Source organism: Amblyomma americanum, chromosome 7, assembly GCF_052857255.1.
Source record: "Amblyomma americanum isolate KBUSLIRL-KWMA chromosome 7, ASM5285725v1, whole genome shotgun sequence".
Taxonomy (NCBI): Eukaryota; Metazoa; Arthropoda; class Arachnida; order Ixodida; family Ixodidae; genus Amblyomma; species Amblyomma americanum.
The window spans coordinates 68,093,791-68,113,974 of NC_135503.1; the positions used below are offsets into that span (position 1 = coordinate 68,093,791).

Genomic DNA, 20,184 nt, shown 5'->3' on the forward strand with positions numbered 1-20,184 from the left:
ACTCCAGCCATGATTGAGCTGAGCTAAAAAAAAAACGAAAACGTCTCCAATAGCGCTTCTAGAGCTACCGCTTTTAGCCGCAGGTACTTTTCACAACAGCAGAGAAATGACCACATGTGTACCCAGATCCCGGGAAATGATTGACGTCTAAATGATTGAAGTCTAGTTGGTTCTTGGTCGGTGAAGACCGTGGGATGGCAGCCAAAGCTTAAAGCTGGTCTCAAAATGTGCCGGAGACAATCCCACGTGACATGCCACATAACTGCCACGTTCTGGTGGCCAACACAACTGCCACGCAGAGACCATTGTCATTCTCTCAATGTAAGTGAAACTGTCGACGCTGACTGAAACTTTGGCTGCAAAGCTATTCCGCGCTTTGCATAGTCAAGTAAAGTCTGAAGAAAAGCGCTTTTATAGGTGGAGCCTTTAAAACCTTAGTCATGATAGCCGTATTTGTTTTTAAGTATGGTAAATGGGAACAAAGGTCACTTGCGGAATGCGGAGAAGTAGATTAACTGTGAAGCTTACATTGAAAGCTGTTTTCGATGTTGTGTGGATTTCCCAGAGCTCTGCAGGTTCGTGTACGTAGTTGTATGCAGTTAATTATTCTCATATTTGTGTATTATTTTGTGATAATGTTTCACCATGCTTGTTCCTTTTGCCAGTCTGCTCTGCCGCGTGTCTACCGTTCCTTGGCTTCCAAGCTAATTTACAGCTTTCTTGTCTAGGAGGAAAATAAAATATGGATTTACACATTGCGAATAAATTTCACTCAGAAATTCACTACTTGTAGTTATTTTGTCTCTGGGGCTAGCAGCTGTACAGCTTTCAGTTTACAGATTTCTTGTTTAGGAGGCGAATAAAATATATATTTACACATTGCGAATAAACTGCACTCCGAAATTCACTCAGTATAGTTCTATTTTGTTTCTGGGGCTCGCAGCTGCTTTGTTTTTATACTGTCATTATGTCGTGATGTCTACAGAAATCAAGGTGGTTTTCATACTCATGAGGAAGCTTCAGAGACATTGACAACTATCGGAAATTGTGGACACCATTTAAAGTTGAAAGCTGAATGTAATGATGAACAGTGCTTTTCATTGTCCACAGAACGTTCTTTTATTTGTACAACATCTATTGCACGAAATCAAATGCGCTTTCGCGCACTCCCGCCACAAAGGAACTGACGAAGGCAACGTTTTTGTCGTCTTCATTAAGAGCACAATATTGTTAGCCCTTTTCGAGACAACGCCATGCCAGCACAGGGGAAACACAGATTTCAGAGTTTTTGCAGTGCGCTCAGTACATTAACACGATCTGGGTACAGACTACGGAGCAATTAAAGTGCTATTTTAACACCAGCACGAAATAATTTGAACGAAAACATCATCGACAGATGTCCGTCTGGTTGGGTTCTTGAGATAGTTGAGAGAAAACTGACGCCAACCAATATTTTTAACTTTACCCAATGTTTCAGGACCAACTCGGTCCCTTCTTCAGGGGTGACTAAAGTGTGCCAGCAGCAGCAGCGGGTGGCTGCCTCGCTCTCTCTTTGTTAGGACTCCAGGACCGCTCCCCTCCGCGTACGTTAGTGGACTGCGCCACGTGCTAACAAAGGGAGAGCGAAGGCAGCAACACGCTGCTGCGGCTGGCACAGAGTTTTTTTTATATATTCACCCCTGAAGAAGGGACCGAGTAGGTCCAGAAACGTTGGGCAAAAATAAAAATATTGGTTGGCGTCAGTTTTCTCTCAACTAGCATGAAATAACACTCACGAAACCACTTTTTTTCTATTTGACATGAAGAACACTCAGAGTCAGCAGATTGGTCTTAAAGTAAAGACACCAAATTGCACAGAGACATTGCGACAACCAGCACCATTGAGCACATCCAAAGTTATGGTGGACGGTAAGGCCACGAAAGCAGAAAACACATAACAATATACAAGGTTGTCATCGTGAGTCACTTGGCACATAATAAGAGAGGTAAACGACATTATTGTCCAAAGCAGCCGAATCACCTTTCTAGCAACTGTACGACAGAATTACGCCGGAACGGTCACTGAAGCTGCAGAGATAGTAGCGACATCTACGTAAGGCCCCCTCAACCAAAACGTGTTACATTTTATGTTTCAATCGTGACTGCTTTTATCGAATAGGAAAGTGGAACTCTGAAATTACAATATCGGTGAGAACACAGCGACAAAACAGCGACCCGCCGCAGTGGCATTTCTTGCTGCAAAGCTTTTTAATTCATCGCAACAGCGCGTCTCAGGTTGCACTGCAAGCGCGGAAACACCGACTATATCAAGGCACAAGCATATCAGAAAAACTGTGACACGTAGTACATGCTAAACGTTTGTGCTGAAAACTCCCAAAACAAAAAAAGGCACTGGCAGCAGTTTCCAGAAACAGGGGGAAATACTACACCACTCGTGCATTTTCTGGCTTAAGGCGAATAACCGGATATCTGACGGGGCAGACAATCGGGTGTCACGTAGGGTGTAGACTTGTTTGGAGAAAGTTAGATTGATAAAAATACACCGAGCAGCATCAGCACAGGTGTCCTACAGAAATAGATAGCTTCGGGTTACAATACAAGTCAGGATTTTGTTCTAGCATCGACCAGCTCGCCACTATTGGTCCATGATCGCTGACAACGTGTTTACAAATTTCTGAGTGTACAATGGCAACTGCTTTGCTCTTATTATTTTCAAGTACAGTCACAAGCAAGCGGATTACGATCAGGATGTTAACAGTATAGAAGAGGCGTTGTTGGAATTGTGTGTACTGACATTCGCAGTTTGAGGCTTTTGCATTTGCCAACCAAGCAAGCCTTTGGACCTTTAGCTACAGTAACCGGCTCTTGAGGGCTTCAGGGACTAATAGGCTGTTGCAGCTGTTTGTTTGAACGCAGAGGGATCGAATTATCCGACTCCCCTCAATTTTCATCAGTCTTGCAGACACGAACGAACTAGAGACAAGTAAATAAGCAAAAAAACAAACTACATATTCCCATTGAATCCGAGATAGAGCGGCGATAAGTGGAGTAAATGCCTTTTGAGCTCAAAGCAAAGACAAGCAAGATATCTGGGGCTGTGTGCACAAGTAATATGCACTTCCGGTTTTAGTTCGGTGTTTATTCTTTTTGTTTCCTTTGCTCCTCCCCAGCATTCATTTTATTTTCGTCAATAAAAAAATGATCTGAAAAAGTCTCTGTGCATCCCAATTCTTGGCCGATTCGCATAAGTGGGAATGTGCCATTGTATGAGGATAACAACAACAACAGCTGAGAATCACGTTCCACGTAGCGGAAAGCACGCAGAATGCGACTGCCGTTCGAAAATATACGTCTTTTTTACCACGTAAAGAACGAAAGTTAATGCATGAGTAAAATAACGGTAAATAGTGTGTCCCTGAATTACTGCGGCTTATGAATTAACGTGATAAAAAAAAACCGTTTAACTTGCGGTTTAAAATGAAAAAAAAAACGACCTCATTATTTCTTGGTGCCCCCAAATTTCCTTCGTAAACATTGAAATAGGATCTTTAGTTTTCAAGTCTCGCATTCTTCAATACCGAGGAGTTTAAAATATTACCACTGTACCTTTATTAGATATGTGTGCGTAGCGCTGCGCAGTTCGTTTTTAGTTTTATTTTTCACAAAACGAAAAAAATTATAACGAGCCCTCCTCTTGTGCGGAGCATACTTTCACTGCTGCAACCAGGTCAGAATTAAATATGGGGGGCATTACAGAATGGTCTACCGATATAGATTGCCTTTTCTTCGTCTATTATATACCCAATTTTATTTTGTGTAACATATTGCCGCCACCATTCAGACTATTTTCCGTCCAAGCTAGACCTACCAGGCCTTCGGCGCTTGCCGGAATGTGTAACGCAATCCCTACGTGCTTAATTTGAAACGTGCAACAATCTTGTTCAACACTGTCTAGTGAGAGGTAGCAAGCGACGCATAAATGCTAATGGAACCTTAGGTCTGTATTTCTATTGCTCGCCTTGTTCCTAAGGGCACTCTTCAAGCTAATTTATAAGTGGTCATTTTTTGATCAACAACAGTTCATAAAGGCACGTGGTCATCTACCAATTTGCTGAGGGGATATTCCCAAACGGGCCGAGGGCAGCTGCCGATTCTCATACCCCTAGCTTAGCTTCGAAGGCTCCGTTCATTGATGAGTAATTTTCAGGAAAGCGGAATTTCAGGGAGGAATCCTGTTTCACTGGATTCATCATAAAACTTGCTTCCAATCCAAGACTGGGCACAATGCTGGTTTTTGCTGAAATAGGAATATTTGTGGGTAACTCGTCCAGCTTGCGACCTAGATCTTTGCTAGACTCATGCAAGCTAGAATCATGAGACTGAGTAACTTGAAAACATCACGAAAAAAGTGCAGTCTCCATTATACTTTGTGCCATCTTAGTATGTGGCACTGTTTGAGGTATCCAAAGTCAAAGTTGAAGCTAACCACTAAGAAACCTATTCGAAAAGGTTTCGTGTCTCTCTGTTTATCTGTTTAAGAACGACTCTCGCATTGAAGCTGAAGGCGCCATCACGTCTCAACATTATGATTTTGTACTTATAGATAATTGTCTAATTGTCGTAGGCGTTGATTTCATCCAGGACTGACTCATGGCTGGAACGTATTTCTAATACGTCCGAAGGCAAATGTTTTCAGAAAAAATGGACAAACACTAACCCATTCACAGGACGACTTGCAACACCGGCGATTTTTTTAAAAGTCTCGTTCGTTGAAGTTCGAGAATGTTAAAAAAATAGTAGGGATTTCTGCATATTTTCAGCAATACAAAATGATGATAAACAGTCCTCATTGTAAGCTCGGCTACGCCCACGGCTCCAATTTGCCACGTCACTAGGCAGTCTGCCCTTCTTAATCTAACCTCTCTAATTTTTTGTACTGTCCTCCAGAACCTTATAATAAACTCTGCTCTGACACACATTCGTTTCACAATAGCTACATTACAAGCAGGTTACCCGTTAACAGTCGGAATGCATGAAGTTCGTCGCACACAGCTGCTTCTGAAATTTCTAACGGCTGTCATTCGCCCTTGCAGGAAGGCTTAATTTTCAGCCAGTCATTGCAGATGGTAACGGGCCAGCAGTAGTGACAGGGTTGAACAAATTAGAATATGCCCGCAGACCAGGCATATACAGTGTGATGTCTTTAAGGTCACAAACAGCAGTTTAAAAAGGCTGCATATGTCGACTGAAGTAAAGCAGCAACTTAACATATATGCAAATATACGGAACTTCAATGAATTTACGGCCTTAGTTACAAAGTAAGAAATTGAGTAGACCACGTACATCATATAATTGAATGCTCACATCTCTTCCCACTACGTCTGAAGGCAGCATAAATAGCTTAATGTTTCACTTAATCCGAGTTACCTTTTCAGTCATGTCACAGCTGTGAAAGCATCCTTTGCCGACACCCATCGCGACTGTTGTAATACCACGGTAGCTTTGAACGCGCGTTAAAAAAATACTTGGCAACACGCACACAATATTTCACTTAGAACTGCATTACTACATGGCATTTGCGTTGAAAAACACCGCGAGAAGCGTTTGCGGACGCACAACAAGCGAGAGTTCACATGACGCCATGCCGCTTCCAGACGTCCACAAACTCGGTGCCCGCAAGCCTCTCGTGGATCTTTCTTTCTAGCCTATCGTTCATTTCCGGCGTGAGGTGGGTCTTCCAGTCGCCCACGATTCCCTTGCGCACCAGCTTAGCCTCGGAGGGGTTGTCGTGGGTGGCCTTGTGGAAGAGCTGCAGACCCTCGGGCACCTCCTCGCCGGCCTGCAGAGGCTTCGAGAAGAACTGGACCAAGGAGTCGTTGGTGTACTGCTTCATGGCGGACACGTCGCTGTACCTACACCGGCCAGATAGCATCGCAGTGGTTCTATAAGAGCGCCCTGAACAACTCAGCAAAGTTCTCAAGATTCTCCTTTCTTTTCGACACTATTGGCGCACTGAAATCTGCAAGACCACACCTGGTTTTGCATGTTAAAAACTCCTGATGCCAGGCCATTCCTATGACATCATAATGGGTCCTTCTTTTCTTCCTCTTTCTGCCACACGGTGTGCTTTTGAACTCTACTTCTTTTCCTGTTATACAATGGTACCGCTCTACAGCTGTGTTTAGTTTTTTGCGAAGTTATGCGCAGCGGGAACATAACGCAGCGAAAGAGTCCCACAACTGAAGAAGAGGAAAAGGCGACAGCAGTTCTTTAGAGCTTCCATAACGGCTAGTGACTTGTGTCTGGAACTTTTGAAGCGTAAACGCACACGTAGTAAAACGATGCTTGATGATGTTTCAATCGCTCGTTTTAATTGAAGCCCATAGATAACGCATATATCTTACATATGTATGCATATATATTTTGAGCCCTTTTGACAAAGAATACAAATGCGTATGAATATCTGCCCTCTTTTCCCCCGCACTACATCTCAACCATGCCTGTGAAAATCGAGCCTCAGCTACGCAGCGGAGAGGGAATGAAACATTGGGTGCTGGTTTACAGAAAAATGAATGATAAATAAGCAGGGGTTGGAAGAATGAGCTTCGTTGCCATGCTGCACAGGGTAATATGCATCAAACCTGACAAAGTAAAATGAACGAGTCGAAGAGCTAGCTCAGAACTACGGCTGTCAGCAAATGTCCTGCACATCAATGTGCTACATCATCTGCATTCTTCCATTGTTTAGGCCGGCATAAAAAAAAATTAACTACATCTCATCACTCACTTCGTGCTCTACTATGACGAGAACAATGCGATGATAATAAGAGTAAAAAAATAGCATCATCATTGCGTTGACAACAAAGCTAATGTTGGTTAGCTTTCATTTTTTTTTAGCTGCGCTGACGATAGTCAGATGTCCCCTTCGAGAAGGCAAGCGTAGCAGAATGTCAGGTGACCGGCTGATGTTAAGAAGCGTGCAGGGATAAAATGACACAGCCGATTATGATGATGATGCCCCCAACGCTGATTTACGGTACTGTACATTAATTTTTTTAACGTACTACAGGAGTGTTGAAAGGGGAGAGAAAATACAAGGGCAAGCAGGGGTATGACCCACAGCGTAAGGAGGAATGATACTAACAGCTAAGCTCTGCACTCATCAATACCTCGTTTCTGTTTTCCAACATGATAAGAAAATCGAATTTCTTTAGTAATTCAGTTTTCGACATGAGAATGATTAACGTTAGACAAATTCTTGCGATCGTACCACAGTTAAGACAGGCCTCTGAGCTATTCAGCGAGTTGGAGTTCTACCGAAATATGCCTTAGATATTTGACATGAAACGAAATAGCCCTTTTATTTTTCCGGCGATTGCTTTCAGCACAAAGAATACCACTACGAAATGCGTTGCTTTTATTTCACACATGCAGTATTTTAATCAGGCTCGCAATATATTTCCTAGTGACACCATTTCAGCAGCTTCTGCGCATTGAAGAGTTCTGGAACTATGGCTAAGGGAGCCGTACATACCTGAGCACATTTTCCAAATAGGAGGCGTCCTGCAGCAGCCTGTCATGGTAGGACTGGCCTAGGAACTTGGCGATCTTAAGCACGCTTTCTCGGGGCTCTGCTTTCATGTCTTCGTAATGAAGGAAGAGAATGTTGGGCTCGTCTCGGTGCTCGTACCATCCTAGCACGTGGTCGAAGTAGTCGCCGAAGTCCGTCTGCCCCTCGCAGAAGATGTCAAAGAAGGTTGAGAAGGTACCCCGTGTGAACTCGTAACCAGGAAATCCCTTCGTGTGGTAGAAGAAAGACGTCGCACAGTCCTTGGGGTTGCGGCAAACGTAGATGTATTTCGCCTCAGGAGACATGGGCATCATGGAGTAGGGAAAGTGAGACTTGATGATTCCTGGGCGTTTCATGGACTCCAGGCAACCCACTCCGGTCATCTCGAGGAACGGGCTGTTCTTGAGAAAGTCCAGACCGTCCTTTGGTTTCTTACCGTCGTTGTAGATGAGGTAAGCGATGTGCTGGACCCAGGTGGTGCCGCATTTGGGATATGTGACGACGAAGACATCGTCCGCTCGGGGCTTATACTCAAGAGCCGACCTGAGAAGATCGGTGTCGAAAGCGCAAGAGAGGCGATAGCCGTCGAAGTCTACGTAGTAGGGCCGCTGGTTAGGGTCCGGTTCGGTGGTCGCCATCTGCGAGTAAGAATGCTAAAGATATGGGAAGACTCACGCGTTATGCCCGCATGAAGGCTAAAAAAGGAGATTGGTGTTTCTGATGGGGGAAGGGCATGGGGGAGGGCACGGGGGGGGGTATTCTTTGCTTAGTGGATTTATCTAACTTCCTTCGACGAAACAAAATGGGGCACTATGGATGCGGTTTTTTCTCGTCAAGGTTCTCGCTTTTGGGACGGTCGCTCCCCCACCCTCCAACCACTCCTCCTTGAATCCGCCGGTACGTCTTACTATGAGGGTCATAGCAGCCATTGATGCTTACGTTGAGGGAAATGATTCCACTTTAATAGCAGGCCAAATACGACAGGGCGCTGGCGCTGCTATATCAGGACAGTAGAAGCGATGAACGGAAAGCCGCGGGTCCTTAAGTCCTTCCCAAATGCTCAAAGTGACACAGTTACGCCCTTCGTTGATGGCGCCATTTCAATGAGCCTAAGGCATAGCTTTCCTCTCTGCATGACTGGTATGCTGGACAATATATGGGGCATTCCCGGCAAAGCGCGGGCATCACAGAAATTCAAAACAACCTCGACTATCTGCGCTTTTACTGCTTGAGTGCAGCTCACTTTCTTAAAAGATCGTTGTGCGTGCAGAACAAGTTAATTCGATGTTTCAGACAATATCTCGTGAAGCCTTAGAGAGTCTGGCGCACCTGTCGCCAATTACGAAATGACAAAAATTTTGATGAAGTTTTTTGCGCCACTTTTTGAGACAGGAATGAGTTGTCGACCTACCGGTGGCTTCAAGACCGGATAGCTGCTGCCTGGGCCGTGAGCCCGTCTATACAGTATTGTGCGTTTTTATCGCTGACACATTGAAAAATTTCCCCGCCTCAACCGCTGGCTCGTTTGCGGTGAAACTGCACACAGAGCTTGCGTATTATGGTAACTTTTGTATCGTAGCAAGTTTGACAATGGTACACACTTAGTTCAGGCGCACATGATGCGAAAACGTAAGCGTCTACGAGAGATCGGCGAGCCAAAACCCGCAGACGACGCTTTTTCGCTGAGAACCGGCAGTGGCGCCATATGTTTTCGGCAGCAGAAAGCGTCACGACTAGGCCGCCGAGGCGAGCGTTGCAAGGAGCGCGGGCCCTTTGAGTATGCCGTTCGGCATTTGCTTCATCTTAAGTATTTTCAAATTATAGCACTGAAAAACAAACCAATTCCAGGCGTATCTCATCATTTGCCCGCGCTCCTTGCAACGCTCGCCTCGGCGGCCTAGTCTGGACGATTTCCGCTGCCGAAAACAGATGGCGCCAATGCCGGTTCTCAGCGAAAAAGCGTCGTCTGCGGGTTTTGGCTCGCCGATCTCTCGTAGACGCTTACGTTTTCGCATCATGTGCGCCTGAACTAAGTAAGTACCATTGCCAAACTTGCTACGATACAAAAGTTACCATAATACGCAAGCTCTGTGTGCAGTTTCACCGCAAACGAGCCAGCGGTTGAGGCGGGGAAATTTTTGAAAGTGTCAGCGATAAAAACGCACAATACTGTATATTTAAGTATATGTACGGAACAGTTAGTGAGCCGGGCGTTGTCCGCTGCTCATGTCAATGAAGAAAGAGAAGTGTGTGGCCGTTAACAGGGGTAACCAAATATAGGGATGATGGCCACGCAATAGATGGGCGCTATCTACAGCGACTGCCGCCGGCAGGCAAGTGCAACTCACTTCGAGGCTGAAATTGACGGCAGTTAATACGCAAGTGACCCTTTATTGCTAGGTTCAACTCCCATATTTTTATTCCATGCTGGCGATCATGCCCTTGCCTTATTTCACGCAAGAACATTATTTTTCATCAAGCGTATGACTGCGTAATTTCGGTCTTTCAGGGGCAAATTACGGCAACTTCCGTTTGCGTATCAGAGTTTCCTGACTGGCTGTTTTCATTCCGAGATATTCAGAAATATCTCAGTATGTGACCTAAAAGCTAACACACACATAAATGACCTTCGAACCCAATCCAGCGATCAGCTGGCGATAATACGTCAAGCTGCAGACATCCCCAGCGCTTAATTGTGCGCAAAATAAATGTTACTTTCTCTTTGGTGTTGTGAATAATTTTCCCATGGTTGCTCTGCGCTTACAAAACACCCAATAAAGCCCCCTATAGATGCAATATAATGTCGCCAAAGTAGAAGTAATGTCGCCATGGTGCGCTGCACTGCACCCTGTCACAATGAAGAGAAGAGATCAAAACAGCGTTGCGTCTCCATTCCTGTCGCCTTGTATATATGAAACCCTGCATTTTGCCTCATGATGTAGCACCAAGCAGACCATCCATTCCTTCTGGGCAGCACCTTCAAAAGCCATCACTTTCGCTCAGTCGACATCCCGCGGGCGTAGTGTTCCGCGGGACAGCAAGACGAAGTTAGGTGCTGATTCGCGTATTTTCCTTGAGTACTGAATGCAGTATTAATCCTTGACTGGCAAAACAGATAACAGAGCCTTGTAATGCTTCCGGGTTGAAAGCTACTCGGGGCTAATCTTGTCCTCGGCTTTTCTGCGTGCGCTGCAACAAGCTGCACAACTGGGTCCTTATCATCATTGCTCGGAATTACTATCAGTCTTGTGTTTCCTGCAAGACTGAGAGCTTTTGCTACTGTCTTTGTTTTGCTTGTCCACCACGTGCCATCGCACTGCCGAGCCTCGCCACGTCAGCAAATCGGGAGCAATAAAGATAAAGATTATAGACAATAAGAATACAATGCTCTTGCAAGGACTTAAGGTTATGTGCCACCAAGTAAAGGCTAGGTGGAGCACGATTACCACGGGTAATCTGCCATTGTAATAGAAAGTCCGGCTAGCGGTACAGCCTTTCTAAAGGCGACTGTGCCAAGACAAACAACGAATGGGTAGACAAGACAGGCGCTGCTAGTAACGCTAGTACTGCAGTAATGCTACTGTTGGCGAAAGAGGGAACATTCTCTAGTCGCATGAAAGAGCATCAACATTAGATCACTAAGTGAAATCAAGCGTCAAACGCTAAAGCCGAGCATAATCATCGTCAGTCACCACATCGCATGGGACGACGTCACTGTAGTGGATGTGACAATGAGTAATGTGACAATGAGTATTGTGAGTAGAGACTAGTTCTTCACTAGTCATTACTCATAAAGACGAGGTTCAAAACTGTCAATATTACAGAAAACATATCAGCCATCTGCGTGCGTGCGCTACGCCATATCTTCCGCTTTAAAATACGGGGCCACCGCCTGCATGTGTTCCAATTGTTCACAACAAAGAACCCCTATGGGCTTCGAAACGTCAATTCCATCTTCGTCCCCTTATTCAGTGGCTGCATTTCGTCGTTTCCGTTGCGATAACTGACCACACGAATGTTCGCACAACTCCTGACTACTTAAGGAAATAGCTTGCGCACTGACTCTAGCGAACAAACTCCACCGATCACGATCAGGAGACAGGACAATCGAACCGATCGTCACGCTATACCCGGTTCTAAATATGGCCGCCGGGATCAGATCACGCTACCACAGTGCGTCGAACAACCGCTTGGAATGCGGCCTCTGCATAAACGAACGAGGCTTGTGCGAAAACATGTCTTCTTGATGGATTGCTCTCAGCGTTCCCGCCTGAGGCATCCCACGAGACGCTAGGCGATTTCCACGAGAGAGCTCACATGAAACTGCGGGAACGAAAAAGCCGTTGAAAAAGCTTTGTGGAGTGTAATGATATCGTTACCTTTACGGCATGTTTGGCGCGCTCTGGATCAGCAAAAGCCGGCAGGAAATCCCCTCGTAATTCTGTTTGGATTTTGCAAGCTTGTGTAAGCATCGTAATACGTCATTCAACAGCTGCTCCCTGCCGATCGTCGCTCCGCAGTACGACCGAACACCGCGTTTCTTAGGAAAAAGGGGATTCCAAATGTTCTCGCAGCAAAAATAAATAAATAAATAAATAAATAAATAAATAAATAAATAAATAAATAAATAAATAAATAAATAAATAAATAAAATACCACGGGAATCGTTTCTCGCTCTTTGGGTAGGATGCATTTGATGCGTGGAATTTTAAAACGGCCAATGAAAGTCCAAGGGCGCTCTATACGGTTAACGCTAAGGCCTCGGAATGTGACGCCTCTCCCCGCAACATATGCGGGCACTGTGTAGCTGATGCTGCCGATGCATAATAGTTCTCCACTGTTACAACCGTCCATTGTAAGGGCGGCTGTACAAGCACAGAAAGCCAAGCTATCCTATTGAAAAGTCCGGTATTTATTTATTGGTGCATACTGTCAATCCCATATGGGATTATAACAGGAAGGGCATAAGTTGAACAGTCTAATAAATAAGCACAATAAGGCAAGCAAGCATAACACAAAGGTAAACACTCAGCGTTGTGAGGGTAAGTTGTTTAACGAGAACTCAAGAAAAGAAGTAAAAGTGTATAAACTTTCAAATGGACGGAACAGACAACAGTAATCAAGGAACAGAGAACAGACACTGGAAGCCAATGAATCAATATTTTAAAAATGAAAGGCAAAAATGTAAGGTAATGCAAAGGAAGAACATGTAAAAATGCGCACACAATGAACACGACCTGTGCCTGACTGGAAGGCGGGTACATATGCAAAGGTGCGTAAAGCATTTATTCCGTACCCAGTTGGTGTTCGACGAGGGCTACAAAGTTATTTAATGATGAGCAGCTTGTGATGGTTGGGTCAAGGGTATTCCATTCGCGTATGGTTAGCGGGAAGAATGAGTGTTTAAAGCAGTCGGTCCGGAAAGTGTACTCGTTTAAAGTATGAGAGTGCTTATGGCGTGTGGGCCTGGTATCTGTAAAGGATAAATATGTAGAAGTGTCAATATGCAGCTGATTATTGAGCAACTGGTGCATGAATCTAAGACGTGCTAGTTTGGCTCTCTTCTGCAAGGTAAGCATACCAGCCTTCTGGAGTAGGTCAGTTGGTGAGTCAGTTTGGCTATATTTATTAAAAATGAATCTGATTGCCTTCCTTTGTACTTGTTCTAGTTTACTTACATGTTGTTTAGTAGAGGGAAACCAGACAATATTAGATTATTCAAGAATTGGCCTTACAAAGGTATTATAGGCTAATAGTTTTGTCTCTGATGGGGCTAGTTTGAGGCGCCTTCTCAAGAAGAAGAGTCTTTTTAGAGCCTTGGATGTAATGTGAGTTATATGGGAGTTCCATGTAAGGTCATGGGATATGATTACACCGAGGTATTTGTGTTCTACGACTTGGGGGAGTGGGATATTATTAATGACATACTGAGATGCTGATTTTTGTATTTTCCTGGTTATTGATAACGCGGCGGATTTTTTTACGTTTAGGTTCATTTGCCAATCATTACACCATTTATTTACTGTTTCAAGGTCGTCGTTCAGAGCTACATTGTCTGCGGCTGAACTGATCTCGCGGTATATTATGCAATCGTCCGCAAAGAGCCTGATGTTAGAACAAATATTTGATGGTAAGTAATTAATATAGATGAGGAACAAGACAGGGGCTAATACGCAACATTGTGGTACTCCGGATGTTACAGGCACTAAGTTCGAGTTTTCCAGGCTAAGCGAGACGTATTGTGATCTGTTTGTTAAATAGCCTTTGATCCAAGTAACCATGGGGCTATTTCCTAATGCAGATTCCAGCTTCATTATTAGTTTACGATGGGATACGCGGTCAAATGCTTTCGAAAAATCTAATAGTAATAGGTCTATTTGTCTTTGATTATCGATACCGGAGGATAAATCATGCACTAATTCAATTAGCTGCGTAGTTGTGGACAACCCCCTTCGAAATACGTGCTGTAATGGTGATAAGATGTGTTCCCGTTCCAGGTATGTCGTTATATGTTTTAGGATGATGTGTTCCAGGAGTTTACAAGTCGTGGAAGTGAGTGAGATGGGCCTGTAGTTTGCGACATCATCCTCTTTTCCCGATTTGTGTATCGGTATGATTTTTGCAATTTTCCACTCATTTGGAAGAGCACAGGATGACAATGATTTGTTAAAGATTATGCATAGATATTTGGCTGTCCATTCGGCATATCTCTTAAGAAATGAGTTCGGCAGGTTGTCTGGGCCTAGTCATTTCTTTGTGTCTAAAGCAAGTAATAAATTTAGTATTCCTGACTCGGTCACAGTGAGTGGTTCTAGCTGCTTTTCGTTGCTGTAGTTTAAGTGTGGATCAAAACCGTTATCTTTAGTAAAAATCGATTGAAAGTAGTTGTTTAGGGATGTGGCAGTAATATGGTGTACTTCTCTTGAGCCTTCAAGTTCACTCTTTTTAGGGTTTATATAATCCCAAAATTTCCGGGGCGCGCGTTCCAAAACCTTAGGAAGCGTTTCTGCGAAGTAGTTAGTTCTGGCTGCTTTGATTTTTAATTTCATTGTTTGGATGGCTATTGTAAGTTGATTTTTGGCTTGTGGATTTGACTTCAATTGCTTTCGCAGTTTTTTCACCTTCCTCTTGGCGTGAATGATGTCCCGCGTAATCCAGGAATTTTGTTTCTTTGTTTTAGTTGGAACAAAACATTGAATGCAGTGCAATACAATGGTTTTGAACCTAAGCCATAACATTTCAATGTCTGTTGAAGCGTTGGAAGAAAAAACCTCGAAATGTGAGAATTCAAAATTCAGGTGATCTAGAATACTGGTGTCGTCTGCGTTACAAAAATCAGGGTACAAAATTTGTGTTTGAGACGAGATTACGGCATCATGGTCGGGAACATTGCATAAAACCAATTTGTGATCAGATATTCCATCTAGGGTTTCAGTTTGAGCTTTGTCAGTAGGAAAATGATCGCTGAGAAATATTAAGTCAAGGATGTTCGATGCGAGTCCCTGTGATCGTGTAGGTTGATTTACTACTTGTGATAGGTTGAAGTTGAGCATGAAATCAATGATAATTTCTGATGAAGGAGAATTAAACTCTAACGTCTGCCAGTTGATGTCAGGAAGATTGAAATCGCCGAGTAGTATTAATCTAGACCCAAAAGCATAGCGGCGCATGTAATTATATAGAGACCACATACAGTCACGATCGGCTGTAGGGCTGCGGTAAACACATCCAACGGTAATGCTACGTGAGCCAAAGATTAGTTTGCAAAATAACGCCTCGACGTTTTCGACGTCCCGCAAGACTGTGTATGGTATTTTATTTTTGATGAAGATAGCCACTCCACCGCCACGTGTTGTTCTATCTTTTCGTATGACAGAATATGTAGGTGGCGTAATCTCAGTGTTCCGGACATCGCATGATAGCCACGTTTCGGTTACGGCCACAAAATCAGGTTCCAGGCACAGAAGCAAGGATTCCAGTGAGTCTGTCTTGTTTATAATACTGCGGGCATTTATGTTTAGGAAGCTTATTTGGGACGCTTCGCTTTGTGACGGGTGCGCGACGCCGGTGCATCTGCCTGTTCGTTTTTTTCGCTGGGGGGTGAATCAGGCTCATGTGGAACGTGTGAATGTGTTTCAATGAGTACCTTATCGTTTGTTGTGTCATCCCAACGGTAAAGGTTTCCGTTTATGCGTATTTTATCGTATACCAAATGTACTTTGTCTCCACTATCCATATTTGGTTTTGCACACTGCCATAGTTTCCTCCTTATATCGCGTACCCGTGCCGAGTGGTCTTCGCCAATTGAGAAGTCACTCTCTTTTAGTTTGTGGCAATTTTTCAGCACTCGGGCTTTATCCCGGAAGTTCAGGAGTTTCATTATTATTGGTCTGCTCTTTTTCTTTCCCGGCTTTCCTAGCCTATGTATCCTTTCGATTGTTACAGGTTTAATTTTGAGGAGCTTGTTAAAGATGCTTTGGTTCATTAATTTGTCAAGAGAGTCGTCGCTCTCTTCAGAATCATCCGGGACACCGTAAACTATCAAATTGTTCCTTCTAGAGCGATTTTCTAAATCGTAAAGTTTCAGTTCAAGGTCTGAAACCACCCCCTGCAGGCTGGCCACCTCGTTCAAACAGCGCGAGATCTTGTTATCGAGGATAGCAAGATTTTCTAACTTTTCGTCTATGGAAGTTAAACGTTTCTCCTTGATTTCTTTGAGGTCCGTCGCTATTTCTTGAAGTTGTTTCATCACTTGGGCTATGTCGGGGCCAGGGTTTGACTCGATGCCTCCAGCCAACAGAAGTTGTTTTCGTACATAAGATGCCAAATCATACAGCAAAGGACACAGCAGCCTTGGGCACGGCAGCACTACCAAGAATGGATCATCTGAACGAATACATTTGCAAAATTTTTTGCTCACCTGCAAAAAGTAGACGAGCGGATTATCGTACCGCATGCTTGCAGTGCCGCCGCGCCCAATGGTGCCGTGATGCCTGTGGCGTACTTTTATACGCGTCCGGTTTGCCGCCAGGGGTGCGCCGAATTCTGAGTCTGCGCTCTGTGTTCCAGGAAATGGGTAGTCATGGTTGATGCCGCGGCAGTCCAGCTTTGGTAAAGCCGTCAGCACGTGGTGTTCACATTCATCGGACATTGATAACGGATTGGGTATACCGGGTCATTGCTTATGACGAACCTGTATGAAGGAGAATGATCCTATATAGATATAAAGGATGGCCCTGTATTGTTGGGAGAGAAAAGGGGGGCTGAAAGAAAGTTCGGCCGTAAAAAGTAACTAGGATACATTTTAAGACAATAAAGCAACGCTGAAGAGAAAAAGAACAAAGCTGTTCCGCTCTTGGGCACGAACTGCTTACCTACGCAGCATCAGCTGGGCGTGCTAGACACCAAGCCACACTGGACGCTGGACATTACTGCATTATTTTTCCTTGACCAGAGTAATCGCACTTAGAAGTTTGTGTATTTGTCTCAAGAGTAGATATTGCACTCGTAGCAAGACGACTGCCCCGTCAGTGTGCTGAAGCTTCTTGCACGTCATCAGGAGGTGCAGCCGATATCCTGAATATTGACTGAGCATAGGTTTTAATAGAAACATATCAGAACATCACAACTGTTCCAATGCTAGCTCTTTATACTCTCAGAACACAAAATTTTTGCTACCCACTGAGTTAGCTGGCTTATAAATACCTGGAATAATGCTTCATTTAGCAGCCCATGCGGCAAGCGGAGCAAAGATGCTGATAATTCGCTACTAAATAACCGCGGAGGCTGCGTTTTTATGGAGGAAAAACGCTAAGGGGCCCGTGTGCTGTGCGATGTCAGTGCACGTTAAAGATCCCCAGGTGGTTCAAATTATTCCGGAGCCCTCCACTACGGCACCACTTCCTCTCCTTCACTCCCTCCTTTATCCCTTCCCTTACGGCGCGGTTCAGGTGTCTAACGATATACGAGACAAATACTGCGCCATTTCCTTTCCCCCAAAATCCCCCAAAATTTTTTATTATTACTAAATAAGTCTCTTATACTTGTAAATGCACCAGGAAGCGTTGAACGAGCGACAGCTTGGTTAGTTCGTATTAATAACCAGAACAGTGAAGGAAACATGAAATAAATTGTGCAAAAAACAAAACCTGTGTTCGCCTTCTTTTGTGTATGTTCTTCCTTTGCTACTCATTTCTTTTCCATGCTTCACTATTTTTATACTGCTGCTTTGACTAGGACGATCCACAAAAATAATGCATTCGCCATAGCTACTTCGCGCACTACGTCGCCTGCTGTAGAACTACCGCGAATATTTCGGTGGTTACCGCTGTGTTTCAGTTATCTTCGCGCGAATTTTTCATATCACTCACGAGAACCTACGTTCTTACTGCCACTTGCGCGTTGCAAGTTGTTCGGCAGTTACTGATATGAAGGTGCGCCGCTACATCGATCAGGATGGCTAAAGACGTTATCGGCTCACTTTTAAGCTTGAAGTAATAAGGAAATGATCGCACTATCTGCATTAAGTGCAAATCAGATAGCTCCGGTACGAGGGCTAGGCGGGACCCGTTTAAACCTGTTTGGGCGCCGAAGAGTACCGATCTCTCAGACGCTCAGGTATCAGCGCTGAACTAGACTCATTGAAACCCCCACAGGCCCGGTAACAACCTGACTGCCGCAAACCAGACCACTGAGAAACCTGTTTGTTCCTGTAGAATCCAGTTTCATATAGCGTACAGTATTTTTCAGTATAGGGTAACAGCTGATAACGTTAAGAGGCATGCGCTAGGGTGAGTTACAGTCTCCGTTATTCAATTCGATTGCGAAAACTACACGTCTGCCGGAGTGGAACATTCCTTCGAGTAAGCGAAGTTGCCGTCACATTCGTTTTGCTGTCTTCTTATACTCTTTATATATTTACTTATAAGTACAACTCATATTACCAGCCTCTTGAGAATGACTACTCCAATTGCCAAGGTCACTGTCACTGCCGCGTATATTGCCCAAGATATAGACATAGATTCCAGCTTCTACCGGCATAATAAAGTAAATCGATTCAGCCGGCCTGCCAAACAACCGATTACCGATTGTCAAGGTTTCCAGTGAACTTCCGATTTTTTTTTTCTTTTTCTACTCAAGCCAACAGGGTATAAGCAAAGTCGCTGCGGACGCGGCGTTGTCTAATGAAGAATTTATACTCTGTCTGCCCTAACTACACGAAGCAGACTACTAAGTTTGGGAGGTGTCCTTCCAAGACAACATGGCGGCTCGAACGCCGACAGAAGTACCATTGGCCGCCGCCCAGTAACATTTGCGTTTTCGCGTTACCATTCAGCTCTAATAAGCATGCCATGAATAGCTCGAACGCCGGAGGCACAGATTGACATTGGCCGCGGCATGTATCAGGAAAGCGCCCACTCTAAATTTAGAAGAACCTGTTTGTGTGGCTTATGTCGTGGTGGAGGATAACCAAGACATTGGTTCTGACCACCGGAAGTGAAATAGACTGAAATCGCGGAAGCAGTACCGAGAAGAAAATCTAATTGCTCTTGGCTCCAAGAAACGTATAATGAGAAGCATTTAACTTTGCGGAAACGGATACACTCGGCGAGCTAGGTGCACATGAAACATCCGGTCTTTTCCCAGCTCTGCCGCCAAAGCGTTTATCTGGACAACTCTCGCGCCGACTTGCTCCGCCAATACGACGCCGCTTGCAGTCACCAAGGCCGTCTGTGCTCGAAGAATTCTCTGCCTAACCGCTGGGAACGCGCCGACGCCAAGAAAGGTGGGCGTGTCGCTGACGCTCGAGCTCGGCTCCCAGCCTCTACGTAAAACCCCTCTTCGTACCATTCGAAGCTCGCGGCGGCACGTAGCGCTAAGTCGCCGAGTCGATGGAAACCAGAGAGCAGTCCGGCGATCGATGCGCGGAGCGCTGTAAACAGCAACACCCTCAAAACCGCGAAGCTCGCCGTTAGACGCACGTGCCTTTGGAAACACATAACGTGGTGGGTGTGAGTGGTCTAGCGGGACCGAAATAAGGAAGACTTGTGCGTCTGAGAGTGTTGAATCTCAACCGAGCGTGAGGACCATCGTCTGCACCCAGCGAACTCCTTATATCTGGCGCAAAGTGGCGATTAAAACTACTATTCTGATATAACAGATGATCGCTGCGACGTTCTTGACCGCTGCCAAGGAATGACCTGGCGAAAATGATAATTAGTAGTCTACTTGTAGGAAATGGACTCATACATGAAAGGAATGTGCAGGGAAAGGAGAGGAGGGGCAGGTGACAGCGATTAGATCGTACTCACCACAGGAATCGTAGCCTCGTTCTCTGGGTAAACAAACAGCTATAGACAGAGGGAACGACCTTCCGGGATGCTTTGCGCAGAGCGAAAGCCGGCAGCTCGCCTGGCGCGCGTCCAAGATGACGATGGGGACAGCGCTGGCGGAGGCCGAGAGGGAGCGTTGTCTGGCGCCGCAGCCAAGCAGCTCGAAGGCCTTCCGGGCTGTGCTTTTCTTTATGATGTTCACTCTGCCCCTGATCAAGTTATCGAGTGCTCTGCTAGTTTCACAGCGCCGCCGCTAGATGGCGACGACTGCACAGCGACGCT

At 45.0% G+C, this 20,184-nt stretch overlaps 1 protein-coding gene across 2 annotated transcripts; it reads right to left on the reverse strand.

Annotated features, from left to right (window-relative positions):
• Positions 1 to 1,094: 1,094 nt before the first annotated feature.
• Positions 1,095 to 20,047, reverse strand: LOC144099281 (sulfotransferase ssu-1-like). 2 transcript variants are annotated; one of them, XR_013307367.1, is made up of 4 exons: positions 19,882 to 20,047; positions 7,535 to 8,208; positions 1,756 to 5,912; positions 1,095 to 1,436 (listed from the first exon to the last, which is right to left on the reverse strand). XR_013307367.1 is itself a non-coding variant. In XM_077632466.1 (3 exons), exons 2-3 carry the CDS (start codon positions 8,206 to 8,208, stop codon positions 5,630 to 5,632), a joined length of 957 nt encoding a protein of 318 aa, XP_077488592.1. In that variant the 5' UTR covers positions 19,882 to 20,047; the 3' UTR covers positions 1,095 to 5,629. The 2 variants fall into 2 exon arrangements, 1 of the variants encoding a protein (XP_077488592.1); XM_077632466.1 differs by having other exon boundaries at positions 1,095 to 5,912.
• Positions 20,048 to 20,184: the final 137 nt, after the last annotated feature.

Bases quoted from the DNA above. Each gene is read 5' to 3' on its own strand.
- LOC144099281 (XM_077632466.1), bottom strand. From the start codon at position 8,208: ATGGCGACCACCGAACCGGACCCTAACCAGCGGCCCTACTACGTAGAC. The intron at 5,913-7,534 runs GTATGTACGGCT...TGGCCGGTGTAG, and splicing joins TATTTGGAAAATGTGCTCAG to GTACAGCGACGTGTCCGCCA.